This window comes from Muscardinus avellanarius, assembly GCF_963383645.1.
Source record: "Muscardinus avellanarius genome assembly, chromosome: 10".
Lineage (NCBI taxonomy): Eukaryota > Metazoa > Chordata > Mammalia > Rodentia > Gliridae > Muscardinus > Muscardinus avellanarius.
In genome coordinates this window covers 37,263,690-37,278,485 of record NC_137796.1, presented here as the reverse complement: position 1 = coordinate 37,278,485, position 14,796 = coordinate 37,263,690, and the positions used below count along the sequence as shown (strand labels likewise).

Sequence of the window (14,796 nt, the reverse complement as noted above, 5' to 3'; positions counted from 1 at the left end):
CACACCTGCCGCATGCTTTCATAAACCTATAAAATCAGAGCTCACATGATGGAGACTGAGGTTGGAGTCTTTCAGGAGTTACCCTACCTTCAGTTGCTGGTGGAATATGCTACCTCTTTTCCACCCTAATTGGCATTTAGTGGATTATTCCAGAGAATTTCTGTAACAATTTTATGGTTGTATGGGATAGCTCCATGAACAAAGGAGGCATGACCTTCATGACCTTCAAGGAAGTTGTCTAATCTAACTCTCGCTTTAATATGGAAGCAACTGATTTAAAATAAGGGTTGGCTTTCCTTTCAATTTTAAAATTTATTGAACCAGGCATGACGGTGCATGCCTACTGTAATTCTAGTACTAGAGAGGCTGAGACAGGAGGATCACAGATTCAACACCCTCATGAAGTAGTGAGACTCTCAACAACTAGTGACAACCTGTTTTAAAATAAAAATAGCTGGGAGTGGTGGTGCACACCTGTAATCCCAGGGATTGGGAGGCTGAGACAGGAGGATAGCACGGGTTCGAAGCCAGGCTCAGCTAAGTGAGGCTCTCATTAACTTAGTGAGACCCTGTTTCCAAATAAAGTATAATATAGGTCTGGGAGTAGCCCGGAGGTAGAAAAGCCTCTAGGTTCCACCTCCACTACCACAAAAGAAATAAAATAGGCCAGGCGTGGTGGCGCATACTTATAATCCCAGCATTTGGGAGGCTGAGACAGGAGGGTCCAGGTTTGAGGAAGCCTAAGGTCATCACTAAGTAGTGATGCAGCTCAAGTGAGACCCTGTTTCAAAATAAAGACTAAAAAATAGGGCTGGGGGTGTAGGTAGAATGCCCCTGGGTTCCACCCCAAGTACTGCAAAAATTTTTAATTAATTAAAATAAATTTTAAAAAATAGGGCTGGGGGTGTAGCTCAGAGGTAGTATGTTCTTGGGTTCAATCCCCAGCACTGCAAAAAGAAAAAAAAAAAGAAATAAAAATAAAAATAAAATAGAGCTGGGGGTGTAGGTGGGAAGAAGAATGCATCTGGGTTCAATTATCGATGTCACACAAATGAACAACAACAAAAAAGCATTGAACCAAAATTCACATAATATAAAACCATCATTTGAAAGTAATCAATCTGAGCACATCCACATGCTGTGTAGCCACCACTTAGATCTAGTTCCAAAATAGTCCTGTCACTCACAAATAAAACCCTGTTTCTCTCCCCCACAAAAGGGTTCATTTTAATTACTAACACTTTCAAATCCATCTATATCCAATTAAAAGTAACTGTCTTCTTAACATAACACATCCTTTTGTAGAAGTGTCTATTTTATTTTATTTATTTAGTTATTTATTTTGCAGTACCGGGGATGGAACCCAGGGGCACTGTACCTCAGAGCTAGACCCCCAGCCCTATTTTTTAGTCTTTATTATTATTATTATTATTATTTTATTTTATTTTATTTTATTTTTTTGGTACTGGGGTGGAACCCAGAGGCTTTCTACCTCTGGGCTATACTCCCAGACCTGTTTTTTTATACTTTATTTGGAAACAGGATCTCACTAAATTGCTGAGAGCCTCACTAAGTAGCTGAGCTGGTTTCGAACCTGTGCGATCCTCCTGTCTCAGCCTCCCAAGCGCGGGGATTACAAGCGTGCACCACCACGCCCAGCTTAGTCTTTATTTTGAAACCAGGTCTCACTGAGTTGCAGAGGGCCTCACTAAGTAGCCGAGGCTGGCCGCGAACCGCGATCCTCCTGTATCAGCCTTCCAAATACTGGGGTTACAAGTGTAACCACACCTGGCTCTATAATAATATTCTGGGGTGTCACAAAAACTAGAGGGGACTACTGGCAAAGTGGAGGGACTAGATATGCAAAAGGTCCCCTCAAGGACTGATAGCACCAGTGTAAATTCCAGCAGTGAGCTAGACATGGTGGCGAATACTTATAATCCTAGTATTTGGGAGGCTGAGACAGGAGGATTAGAGGCTTTAGGACAGCAAAGGAGCAAGACTCATAGCAATCTACTGAGACTGTGTTTCAAAACAAAAAGTAAAAAAAAGGGCTGTGATGTAGCTTGGAGATAGAATGTCCCTGATTCAATCCATAGTATGTGGGGCATTCCACCTTTGAGCTATACCTCCAGCTCTTATTTTGAAACAGGTCTTGTTTAGGTTGCTGAGCCTTGCTAAATTGCTGAGACTGGTCTTGAACCTGTGATCCTCCTGTCTCAACCTCCTAAGAACTGGGGTTACAGGCAGGCACCACCACACCCAGCTAATACTCTGGTTTTTAAAATTAGTACCAATATCATTGCTCAGTCCATGTTAATTTGCATTTTTATTCTTTAAATATCAATTTGGGAAATTTTCCACATATAGAAAAGCTTCTTAAAAAGCCATAGTATTATTCACCATCATGACATAAATTTTATACCACCAATTGGCTCAAGGAATTTTAACAATGAGGAACTGATGCTGGACTTGAACTATGAGAGGCAGAAACTGCATTGTACATTTTTAACTTAGATAATGAGATGCAGCTGTGGGTCCTTTACTGGGTTTCCCCCAACAGAGCTGCCAAAAAACACAGTGAAATGAGAATACACAGTATTATTTAGGAAGGAATACAACTATATTACATATTTTACTGCCTGTCTCAAAATCTCTAACATCTGAATTACTGCCATTTTTCTTCTTTCCTTTTTGGACAGCAAAATTGAGCATCAATAAGTCATTAAAAAAAATAAAAAGTAAGCCAGGTGTGGTGGCACACGCTTGTAATCCCAGCATTCGGGAGGCTGAGACCGGAGGATCTCAGTTAACAGACAGCCTCAGCTACTTAGTGAGGCCCTCCGTAACTTAGCGAGACCCTGTTTCAAAATAAAGAATAAAAAATAAGGAAGGGGGTGTAGCTCGGAGGTCAAATGCCCCTGGGTTCCATCCCTTAGCTAGGCATGGTAGCATGCACCCACCTTCCTTTCCTCTCTCCCTCTTTCTTCTTAGTAATGGGGATTAAACCCAAGGGCTTTCTACCTCTAAGCTACAACCCTAGCCCTTAAATTTTTAATTGTGTGTGTGTGGGGGGGGGGAGAGACAGGGGATTGAACTCGGGGGTATGCTACTTTTGAGCTACACCACCAGTCCTATTTTTTATTCTTTATTTTGAAACAGGGTCTCACCAAATTGCAGAGGGCCTCACTATGTAGGCTGAGGCTGGCTGCGAAGTGGGATCCTCCTGTCTTGGCTTCACATACTTCTAATCCTCAAGTACTTGGATTAAAGCATGTGCCACCTCACTCGGCTCCATTTTTAATTTTTGAGACAGAGCCTTACTAAGTTGCTGAGGCTGGCCTTGAGCTTGTGATCCTCCTGTCTCAGTCTCCCACTTATTGGGATTACAGGAACGTACTATCACACCAGCTGGCACATGCCTTTATTCCTAGCTATTCAGGAGGCTGAGATGGGAGGATCCAAAGTTCTAGGCCATGCCTGGGTAACTGTGAGACACTGTCTCAAAATAAGAAATTTTAAAAAGGCTGACAATGTAGTTCATTGGTAGATTATTACTAAATTCAATCCCCAGTAGCATAAAAAATTATTATTAGTTTTTGCCATATGGGGGCCTCCAGTTATTGAGTCTATATGCAGCAAACTACAACCTAAGAGTACATTCTTAGATGGGCGTGGTGGTGCAAGTACTGTAATTCCAGTACTTGAGAGGCTGAGACAGGAGGATCACAGGGTTGCAGCCAGCCTCAGCAACTTAGTGAGGCCCTCTGCAATTTAGGGAGACCTTGTTTCAAAATAAAAAGTAAAAACAGGGCTGGGGTGTAGCTCAGAGGTAGAATGCCCCTGGGTTCAACCCCCAGCACCGAGGGGTGCACATTCTTATAGCTGGGTATAAGATCCCAATCCCAGCATTTGCAAGGCTGAGACAGGAGGATTGCAGGTTCCAGACCAGTATGTGATAACTTAGTTAGACCTCTTTTTTCTTTTTTGTTTCTCTTCTTTTCTTTTGGTGGCACTGGGGAATTAACCCAGGAGCATGCTACCTTGGAGCTGTACCCAGCCCTATTTTACTTTTATTTGAGAATAGTGTCTTGCTATGTTAATGAGAGTCTCACTACTCGGTGAGGCTATCCTCACACCTGAGATCCTCCTGTTTCAGCTTCCCCAGTACAGAGACTACAAGCTTGCACCACCATGTCCGGCTGAACCTCTTTTTAAAATAAAAAAGGTTAGGGGTACAGCTAACCTCCCAATGCCTCTGGGTTCAACTCCCAACACTGCATACACTTACAAAAAGAGTACATTCTTACAATATCTTAGCTTCAGCCAATCATAACTGTCAACTGAACTGACTACTCATGGCAACTGCCTCATCACACCATGCTCAAATAATGCAAATGCAGAGAGACCACCAGACCGTTTCTGTGTCACCCCCTTCTGTCTGTAATACTACATGTTTACATGGCTGGCTGGAGCGCTCTGAATCTCATTCTGAAAGGCCCAATTCAAGAACCAGTCTCTGCTCAAATTAATTCTGCCAAATGTAGTTTGAAGTTTTGTAGCAAAGTGATGACTGATTTTGAAAACTGAAGGGGAACTTTACCTTGCAGCTGTTGGAATGGCATGATAAACATGTCCTTATAGATACCTGAAAAGGCAACAGATTGGGACATATGAAGCTTTGATGTTGAGTAACCAGCTCAAAATTAAACAGCTGGGCCAGGCATGGTGGCACACCCTTGTAATCTCAGCATTTGGAAGGCTGAGACAGGAGGATCTTAGTTTGTGGACAGCCTCAACTACTTAGTGAGGCCCTTTGCAACTCAGTGATACCCTGTTTCAAAATGAAGAATAAAAAATAGAGCTGGGAGTGTTGCTAGGAGGTAGAATGCCCCTGGGTTCCATCCCCAGTAACACACACACACACACACACACACACACACACACACACACACACACACACGATCTGTCATGGGGTGAAGACTGACCCACACATTCTTAGCCACTATGCTGAACTGTCCCTTAGAGAGGAAACACACCAAAGGTATAAAATCAGAAGAACTCTAAAAGGGGCACCAAGAATGGCTAAACAGAAATGTACTTTCTTTACTAAAAATATTGTATTTCTTTTTTTTTTTTGTGGTGGTACTGGGGGCGGAACCCAGAGGCTTTTTACCTCCGGGCTATACTCCCAGACCTTTTTTTTATATATTTTTTTTTTATTTGGAAACAGGGTCTCACTAAGTTGCTGAGAGCCTCACTATGTAGCTGAGGCTGGCTTCGAACCCGTGCGATCCTCCTGTCTCAGCCTCCCAAGTGTGGAGATTACAAGCATGCATCACCATGCCCAGCAATATTGTACTTCTTACTAAAAACAAATACTACAAACTTTAGTAAGAACACAAGCCCACAATGAAAATCAAACTGACTAATTTCCTTAGACAGGAAATGCTATTGCTCTATCAAGAGAAGTATAACAGAAATAGATTACATCTATTATCTCTGTATACTCTTGGCTAATGACTAAGCATATTCCAGCATAAAAAGGAAAAAAAAACAGTATTTGGGAGTCTGAGACAGCAGAATCACAGGTTCAAGGACAGTCTCAGCAAATAGTGACATTCTCATCAACCTAGTGAGACACTGTTTCAAAATTAAAATAGGGCTAGATGAGTAGTGAGTAACTCAGAGATAGAATGCCCCTGGGTTTAATCTCCAGTACCATGAAAAACAGAACACTTTTTTGCCTTAAACTCTACTCTTTTACTTAGATCCTAAACCTAATAACTTAAAATCCTCTATATTGCATGTCACTGGGCGACACAGTGTGATAAGATATATTTTTTACCGTCCCTTGCCCATAAGAGCATAAGTTTAAGTAGGTGAGGCAAAATTCCTGACTCCAGAAGATGAAATGACCAAACCTTTCTAACCAGCTGGTTCCCCACCCCAGGTAAGGAGTGACCCACTGGACAGGTACATGGGGTACATTGTGCAATTATGACACACTGTTTAGAGTACTACAAAATAATTTGCTGAGAGGACTTACGTGATTGCAACATTGCTCCCATCTATAACAATATGCTTCAAATCCGTTCTCCCCGGTTCATTCTTTAATTCTAGCTTATAGGGTACTTTTAGAGTATCTCGGAACCTTTGAACCCCTGTAACTGAGGAATCGATATGATCTGAAGGTCCTGCCAACCTTGCATCAGTAGGTGGAGATAACAGCTGGGGCAGCAGCATCGGTGGAGAAAGGGGTGGACAAATTGGCTTAGACTGAGGAGAATTAAAACCTCCTGAATGTTTTTCACAGGCAGATTTCATATTATTTGGAAGCAAGGGTTCTGCTTGCTGTTGCAAACCATTTTCAGAAAAAATGGGAATTCTGGATTGGTGACTTGAAGCTCCCCTTGAAACAAAATTGATGTCTTTGGGACTTGAGGGAGCAACAGAAGGTGAAAGGCCATCAGTTTCAAGGTCTATGTTACAAACATAGTTCTGGTTTGAACCCCAGGTTTCATGTTTCTGTTCTGGCACTGTTCTAAAAGTATTAATTTTGCAATTTGAGGTACATGGCTTAGCTTCTATTTTGAATGGTAACTGTGAAAATTTTTCTATCATATTTTGCTGTGTTTTCTTTGGAGTGGAATCTGTTGTAAGCTCATTCATGCTGCTACAAACACCTTTACTGTTGGTTTTGTTGGGGTCTGGATAGGTAGTACCAGGTGAAAATTCTCTATCTTCTTGAGACTTTTTGTTCTCTTTTTCAATTTCCTCTAAGAGCAATAATGGTTCAGTAGATGGTCCATATTCCCTAATGACCTTTTCAACAATTTCTTGGGAATAGCCCATGGTTTTAAAAAAGTTTACAAGGATGTTGTATTCCATTTCCTCAGTAGTGTCTTTTACATCTGGACTTAAATTTTCAGAATCAGTAGAAGAATCAGAGAGGTCAGTAACATTTCCAGCAGATGTCTTACCGTCAGGTAAAAGCTCTCCCTCCTGATTTTCTAAGGAAAACTGCTTCTTGGTATGCCTTTCCTCTGAATCAGAGGATCTCCTTTTGTGACAAACTCTTTCTTTGGAAAGTGCCTCTTCATCTGGGCTTAGACCATTTACTGGCACAAAAAGGACATCTGGTGAACTAGAAAAGACTGTGTCCATTTGTTTTGTAAGCTCAGAAACAGGAGTTCCAGCTTTATTTCTTGCATCTTCCTGAAGAATAATTTCATCTCTAGAAATATCCGGTCCTATGGCAGCATTCTGTGTTGCCTCTGTTTGTTGAGAATTTCTCATTTCAATAACATCAGCACCTCCTGCTTCAAAGAGAGTCTCCTCACCTTGTGTAAGAGTCAAAAGCTCTTTTTTCAAGGAAGTAGGCAAAATAAGCAAGTCCATCGTGTAACTGTCTGCACGAGCTTCAACAAATTGTTTGAATTCCCTTTTTACCTCTGATTCTTTCTGACTGCTGGGCAAGTTCTCGTTATTCTCAAAGAGCTTTACAAACTGCTGGATGTGACTCCTGGCCATAACCACTGCCTCTGCACTTCCTCTGATACCAAGAAGGCCAATGTCAAGAACACAGAGGTCAGCGCAAGTATCTTGAATCAAGCTTTTCAGAAACAGGTACTGTGCCCCAACAAAAATACAGTGCATGGCCTTGGGGTAACATTCTCTTTCTTCTAATTCAGGTTCACAGATTCCTTTGATATACTCCTGTAAAGAGAAGAAATCAGATCAATATTCAAAAGTTCCCTATTAGCACACACTAAGTTATAAAGACACTTAACATAAGGCAAGGTGATTTTAGAAGCCACACACCCAGCCCCATTTTTTTTTTTTTAAAAACAGGGACTTGCAGCTGTGCGTGGTGGCTCACGCTTATAATCCCAACATTTGGGAGGCTGAGGCAGGAAGATTCAGGTTCACAGACAGCCTCTGCTATTTGGTGAGGTCTGTTGCAACTCAGTGACACCCTGTTTCAAAATAAAGAATAAAAAGCCTGGCTGGAAATATAGTTCGGAAGTAGAATGTCCCTGGGTTCCATCCCCAGGGATGGAGGAAGGAAGGAAGGAAGGAAGAAAGGAAAGAAGGAAGGAAGGAAGGAAGGAAGGAAGGAAGGAAGGAAACAAACCAAGGACTTGCTAAGTTGCTGCAACTGACCTCCAACCTGTGATCCTCCTGTCTCAACTTCCCAAGTACTGGGATTAAAGGCATATACCACCACACCCAGTTTACAAAATATCATGCTTATAATTTTGGGGAAAACGCCATAGTTTCAATTAAAAAATTGAAAATAATAGATATAAACTAAATCATCTTCAGAGGAACTAAAACAATTTTACTAAAAGGCAGATATTTACAATATGTGTGTTTGTGGGGGGTGGTTTGGGGGATTGAATCCAGAGATACTGTATGTCTGAGTTACAAGCCCAGTCATTTAAAAAAAAGGTTTTTTTGCTTTGACACAAGGTCTTGCTAGATTGCTGAGGCTGGTCTTCAATCTGTGATCTTCCTGTCTGAGCCTCCCAAATGTTAAAGATTACAGGTGCTCACCACTGTGCCTGGTATATTTATGGCATTTTATTTAGGTATCTTGGAAGTGTGATCTTAGGCATTTGCCTAGCTGCAAAGTAGATAAACCTGAGGCTAGATTTACTCACAGCTAAAGAACAAACATCTTTGTTTGCTAACAGTCAAATGTTTTACTAGAGAACCTTGACCATTTTATATATACCATTACCCTTGGTTTACAGATATAATAAAAAGTACCACCCCTTTGTTTCCAGACTTTTTTTAAATTAGGGGAGTAGTAAGGATTGAACCTAGGGGCAGTCTACCTCCAAGTTATACCTCCAGTCCTATTTTTTATTCTTTATTTTGAAACAGGGTCTCACGAAGTAGTGGAGGACCTCACTAAGTAGCTGAGGCTGGGCGTGAACCTGTGATCCTCTTGTCTCAGGTTCCCAAGTACTAGGATTATAAACATGTACTACCATGCCCAGCTGATTTCCAAATTTCTTGAAGGAATTTAGAAAGAACACAATTAAGCAAAAATAATTTTTCTTGCTGGTTGGAACAATCTATATTCTATATAGTTCATGTTTTTTTTTTTTTTTTTTTGCAGGTCTGGGGATGTAACCCAGGGGCATTCAAACTCCGAGCTACACCCCTGCTCTATTTTTAAAAATTATTATTATTATTATTATTATTATTATTATTAATTATTATTTTCTTTTGGTGGTACTGGGGATGGAACCCTTCTACCTCCGGGCTACACTCCTGGCACTATTTTTTATATTTTTATTTTGAAACAGGGTCTCTTAAGCCAGCAAGGCTGGCTTCGAACTTGCACAATCCTCCTGTCTCCCAAGCACAGGGATTACAAGCGGGCGCCACCACGCCCAGCTTTTATTCTTTGAGACACAGTCTCCCTAAGTTGCGGAGGGCCTCACTAAGTAGCTGAAGCTATCTGTGAACTGTGATCCTCTGGTCTCAGCCTCCCAGATGCTAGGATTACAAGTGTGTGCCACCACGCCCGGCTTCATGTCTGTTTTTTAGTAAAGACCAGACTGTTTAAATTAAATGTAGACTCAAATACAAAGAACCAGATAATGCTAAAAAAAGTACTGCCATTCTCAAATACTGGTATTGAAGGAGGCATACACAAGTAAGAACAGGAATTGGGTATTTTGGCAATGAGGATGCTAAGGAGACAGAAGAGTGAATTAAGCAAATGAGCAAATATATAGAGGGCTCAGGAAATACATCTGTTACTATAGCCAACTTTGGTTCTGGAGTTGGTGTCTTGATCTCAAATTCCTGCAATAAAACTATTGGTATGATCTTGATCAAGTCAACAACCTAAGCCCAGTTTCTTCAAACTAAAAGAAGAACAGTAAAATCCTAAGAGGTCTGAAGGAGTTCAAAAAAACAATAAATACAAAATCCAAACAACAGTGCCTTGCAAATAGTAAATGCTTATTCAATAGTACTATTGGTACTTAAACTATCAGTGAAAACTTCCTGGCCAGGCGTGGTGGCGCATGCTGGAGCTTATAATTGTTTGGGAGACTGAGACAGGAGGATCATAGTTCACTGACAGCCTCAGCTACTACTTAGTGAAGTCCTTTGCAACTCAATGAGACCCTGTTTCAAAGTAAAAAATAGAATAAAAAAACAGGGCTGGAGGTGTTGCTCAAAGGTAGAATGCCCCTGGGTTCCAACCCCAGCACTGCAAAAAAGAACAAAACAAAAACAAAACAAACAACAACAACAACAACAACAACAACAACAGAACTTTCTGGATAGGTATTTGTAAATGACCCTGAGCTGCTGGGTCTGGTGTACACACTTGTAATCCCAGTACTTGGGAGGATGAGATAGGAAGATCTCAGGTAGGTGGCCAGCTTTGGCAACAATAAATAAAATAAGTCTGGAGGTATAGTTCAGAGGTAAAATACCCCTGGGTTCCATCTGGAGTAAAAAAATGTGCCCACTGCAGTAAAAAACTGTGCCCACAGACATGCACACACACGAGCCTGACATAATACCTAATCTATATTTTCAACAAAAATTAGAAAGGCATGACCAAGACTAGTGCTATTCACATCTAACTCGTGCATCACTGATCAGAGATATTGTGCCTACTATACACTTTCTGCTGATGTCACACATATTCAGAAAAAACGTATATTCAAATATGTCCAGTTCTTGTGCATCTACAATTTAAAACCACAACAGCAGCCAGGTGTGGTGGCACATCTCAAAATCCCAGTACCTGGAGGCTAAAAAAGGAGGATCACAGGTTCAAATCCAGCCTCAGAGAATTAGTGAGGGCCTCAGCATATTAGCATGACCCTGTTTCCAAATAAAAAATAGCATAAAGCCAGGTGTGGTGGCCCATGCTTGTAATCCCAGCATTTGGGAGGCTAAGACCAGAGGATCACGGTTTGTGGACAGCCTTAGCTACTTAGTGAGACCATGTTTCAAAATAAAGAATAAAAAAAGGGCAGGAGGTGTAGCCTGGAGGTGGAATACCCCTGGGTTCCATTCCCAGACCCGAATAAATAAATAAATAAATAAATAAATAAATAAATAAATAAATAAATACATAAATAAATAAGATAGATAAATAAATAAGTCAGTCAGTCTGGGGATGTAGTTTAGAGGTAAATACCCCTCGGTTCCATCCCCAATACCAAAGGTGGGGAAAATAGAATAAAATCATAAAATCCCTAAGACTTCATGAAACACCAGAAATATGAGGAAAATGTCAGAGTTCTGAGGAGTTCAACCTACATAGTACAGCCGTGCTTTCTTTGTTCAAGCTCTTCTGAACATACCTCAAATGTGTGGTCTTGGTGGTAAAGCATGGAGCATGCTGGATAAAGGCACTCTGTCTTTAATAGCATGGTTTATTATTTTTGTTAATACAACAATTTAAACAAAATTTTTTTGTGGTACATTCTGCCTTCAAGCCATACGCAACCCTATTTATTTATTTATTTATTTATTTATTTATTTATTGGTGGTACTGGGGTTCCTGGAAACCCTTTTACCTCGGGGCTACACTCCCAGACCTATTTTATACTTTTTATTTGGAAACAGGGTCTCTTAGGCCAGCGCGGCTGGCTTTATACCTACGCGATCAGATCCTCCTGTCTCCGCCTCTCAAGCGCCAAGCGCGGGGATTACAAGGGTGCGCCACCATGCCTGGCTAACCCTATTCTTTTATTCTTTATTTTGAAACAGGGTTTCTGCTAAGTTGTGGAGGGCCTAAGTAGCTGAGGCTGTCTGCAAACCCATTATCCTCCTGTCTCAGCCTAGCACTGGAATTACAAGCCTGCAATACCAAACTTGGCTAAATCAAAGTATTTTAATTGACCATGTTTTTTCTCTTGAATAAACAAGCAAAATGTTAAAAATACTGGTGGCAGTATTGTTGAATGTCTCTTGTTTGCACTTAAATTTTAAGGGTAGTAATTTTTTTTTTTTGCGCTACTGAAGATGGAACCCATGGGTATTCTACCTCTGAGCTACATCCCCAGCCCTAATTCTTATTATTTTGAAACAGGACCACACTAAATTTTGGCAGGTCTCACTAAGTAGCTGAGGTTGGCCATGAACCTCTGATCCTCTTGTCTCCGTCTCCCAAGTACTGGGATTACATCTGTGCGCCACCATGCCTGGCTGGCTTTTCAGATTTAATAGGAAACATAAAAATAACCATGGTTGAAAGGCTTGGATATGAATGACAGAAACAAATAAAACAGAAAAAAATGAAACTGGAAGATACTAGTTTATGCAGGGGACATAAGAAAACTTTGACAATTTTAATTAGTGCTAAGAGAAAACAATACCGAATACACAAAACAGGAATCAGGATGCTAACTGAAAGACAAGAAAGAAGAGGTAGGGAAGAAAAGAAATCAGAATATAAGAGTGCTGGTAATTTAGAGAATATGATGGCCAAAATAAGATTGAACGAAAGGAGTGGAAGACAAAGTGGAAGAGGTCTTTCCAAAAGTACCCGGAAACACATGAGCAAAAAAAGCTATTTAAAACTATTACATATGCAACCGATTTGTGTGACTTTTGATGTTCTCAAACCATACAATATAGTATTGAGAAATATAACCAAGAGAAATATAAAATTAAATGAACTGAGTGCAGTGGTGCATACCTGTAATCCAGGAGGCTGAGACAGGAAAATCGCAGGTTCGAAGCCAGCCCCAGCAATTTAGCGAGACCCTATTTCAAAACAGGGCTGGGGATTCAGATGTAGGAATGCCCCTACATTCAATCCTCAGTACCCAAAAAAAAAAAAAAAAAAAAAAAGAAAAAAGAAACTGGATAACTGGATGGTAAGACAAAGAACCCCAAAGACTAGTGAATAAACCTGATTCCAATTTTAAAATAATAATCTTGAGCCAGGCATGGTGGCGCACGCTTGTAATCCCAGCGTTCGGGTGGCAGAGACCAGAGGATCACCATTCCTGGACAGTCTCAGATACTCAGCGAGGCCCTTTACAACTCGGTGTAACCCTGTTTCAAAAAATAAAAAACACTAAAACATAGGGCTTAGGGTGTAGCTCGGAGGTAGAATGCCAAATTAAAAAAAAAATTTAAATTAAATACTAATCCAAAAGTCCCAATATTTTAATCAACATAAGCCAATTCTATACACTGGAACCTATAAACATTCATATTACAAAATTCTCAACCTGATGTAGTACTTATAAACTAGCCCATTTACTTCTCAAGCATATACAATCCTTTCACAGAAAGTGATATTCTAAGGGATATATCTAGACACTGTTTACATTACTAAATTTGAGAATAAAATCAAGTTAACTCAGATCCTCTGAGATTATGGAAGGCCTCATTTCCTAATGTGTGTGTTGGGACAGATGGGTCCAATATAAGCAGAGTTGTTTGACATTATCTTCCAAAATCAGTAAAACACAGGATTAACTGCAAAGAGCTCATTATTGCTTCCCATGTACAAAAGTGTGTGTGTGTGTGTGTGTGTGTGTGTGTGTGTGTGTGTAAAATTACTTCCTCAATCTCAGATTCAATCTTTTCATTAATGATTTGCTCTCATGAATTACAGAGTAGGAACAATTCATTATACTCATGCTTAGAAGTGAACAATAAATGTCAGGCATGGAGCTGCATGCTTGTAGTAAGAAGGTTGAGACAGGAGAATTGCAGGTTCTGAGGCTAGCCTCAGCAACCTAGCAAGACTTATTACAAAAATAAAAATAAATAGGGCTGGAAAAAATAAAAAATAAATAAAAAGGGCTGGAAGTATAGGTTAGAGGTAGAAAATTCAATCCCTAGCACCACGACCAAAAAAGAGGTGAATAAAATATGTAGAATTAGCGTCGGGCGTGGTGGCGCACACTTGTAATCCCCGCGCTTGGGAGGCGGAGAAAGGATCGCGCAGGTTCGAAGCCAGCCATGCTGGCTTAAGAGACCCTGTTTCCAAATAAAAAAGTATAAAAATAGGTCTAGGAGTGTAACCGGGAGGGTAGAAGGGTTTCCAGGAACCCCAGTACCACAAAAATAAAATTAAAAAAAATATATATAGAGAGAGAATTATTTCACACTAGATGATCTAACTATCAGTTGCATTGATAAGAAACATTCAGTAGATCCAAACATCAATCATTTGCATTTGACTGTATTTGGAATCTGAGTATTTTTACTATAGTTAAAAACTGTCAAGTGAAGCCAAGTATGGTGGCTCAGGCTTGTAGTCCCAGCACTTGGGAGGCTGAGACAGGAGAATCCAGGTTCGCAGACAGCCTCAGCTACTTAGTGAGGCCCTCAGCAACTTAGTAAGATCCTGTTTCAAAATAAAGAATAAACTGGGCATGGTGGCTCATGCTTGTAATCCCCGCGCTTGGGAGGCTGAGACAGGAGGATCACACAGGTTGGAAGCCAGCCTCAGCTACTGAGTGAGGCTCTCAGCAACTTAGTGAGACCCTGTTTCCAAATAAAGCATAAAATAGGTCTGGGAGTATAGCTTGGAGGTAGAAAAGCCCCTGGGTTCCACACACCCTCCCCCCGTAACACAAAAGAAAGCAAGAAAGAAAGAACGAACAAGCCGGGCATGATGGCACACGCTTGTAATCCCAGCATTTGGGAGGCTGAGACAGGAGGATCTTGGTTCAGGGACAGTCTCAGCTACTACTTAGTGAGACCTTGTTTTGACTGGGAGTGTAGCTCAAAGGTACAATGCGCTTGGGTTTCATGCCTAGTACCGCAAAAAAAAAAAAAAAAAGA

At 40.7% G+C, this 14,796-nt stretch overlaps 1 protein-coding gene across 1 annotated transcript in view; it reads right to left on the bottom strand.

The window, feature by feature from the left end:
- Positions 1-14,796, bottom strand: part of N4BP1 (NEDD4 binding protein 1) — a gene marked incomplete at its 3' end in the record, with an annotated part of 51,882 nt that overhangs the window by 17,636 nt on the left and 19,450 nt on the right. Inside the window, exon 2 of the mRNA XM_080702615.1 lies at positions 6,050-7,719. Coding sequence (XP_080558741.1) covers positions 6,050-7,719 — 1,670 coding nt within the window. The remainder of the gene's footprint in view (positions 1-6,049; positions 7,720-14,796) is intronic.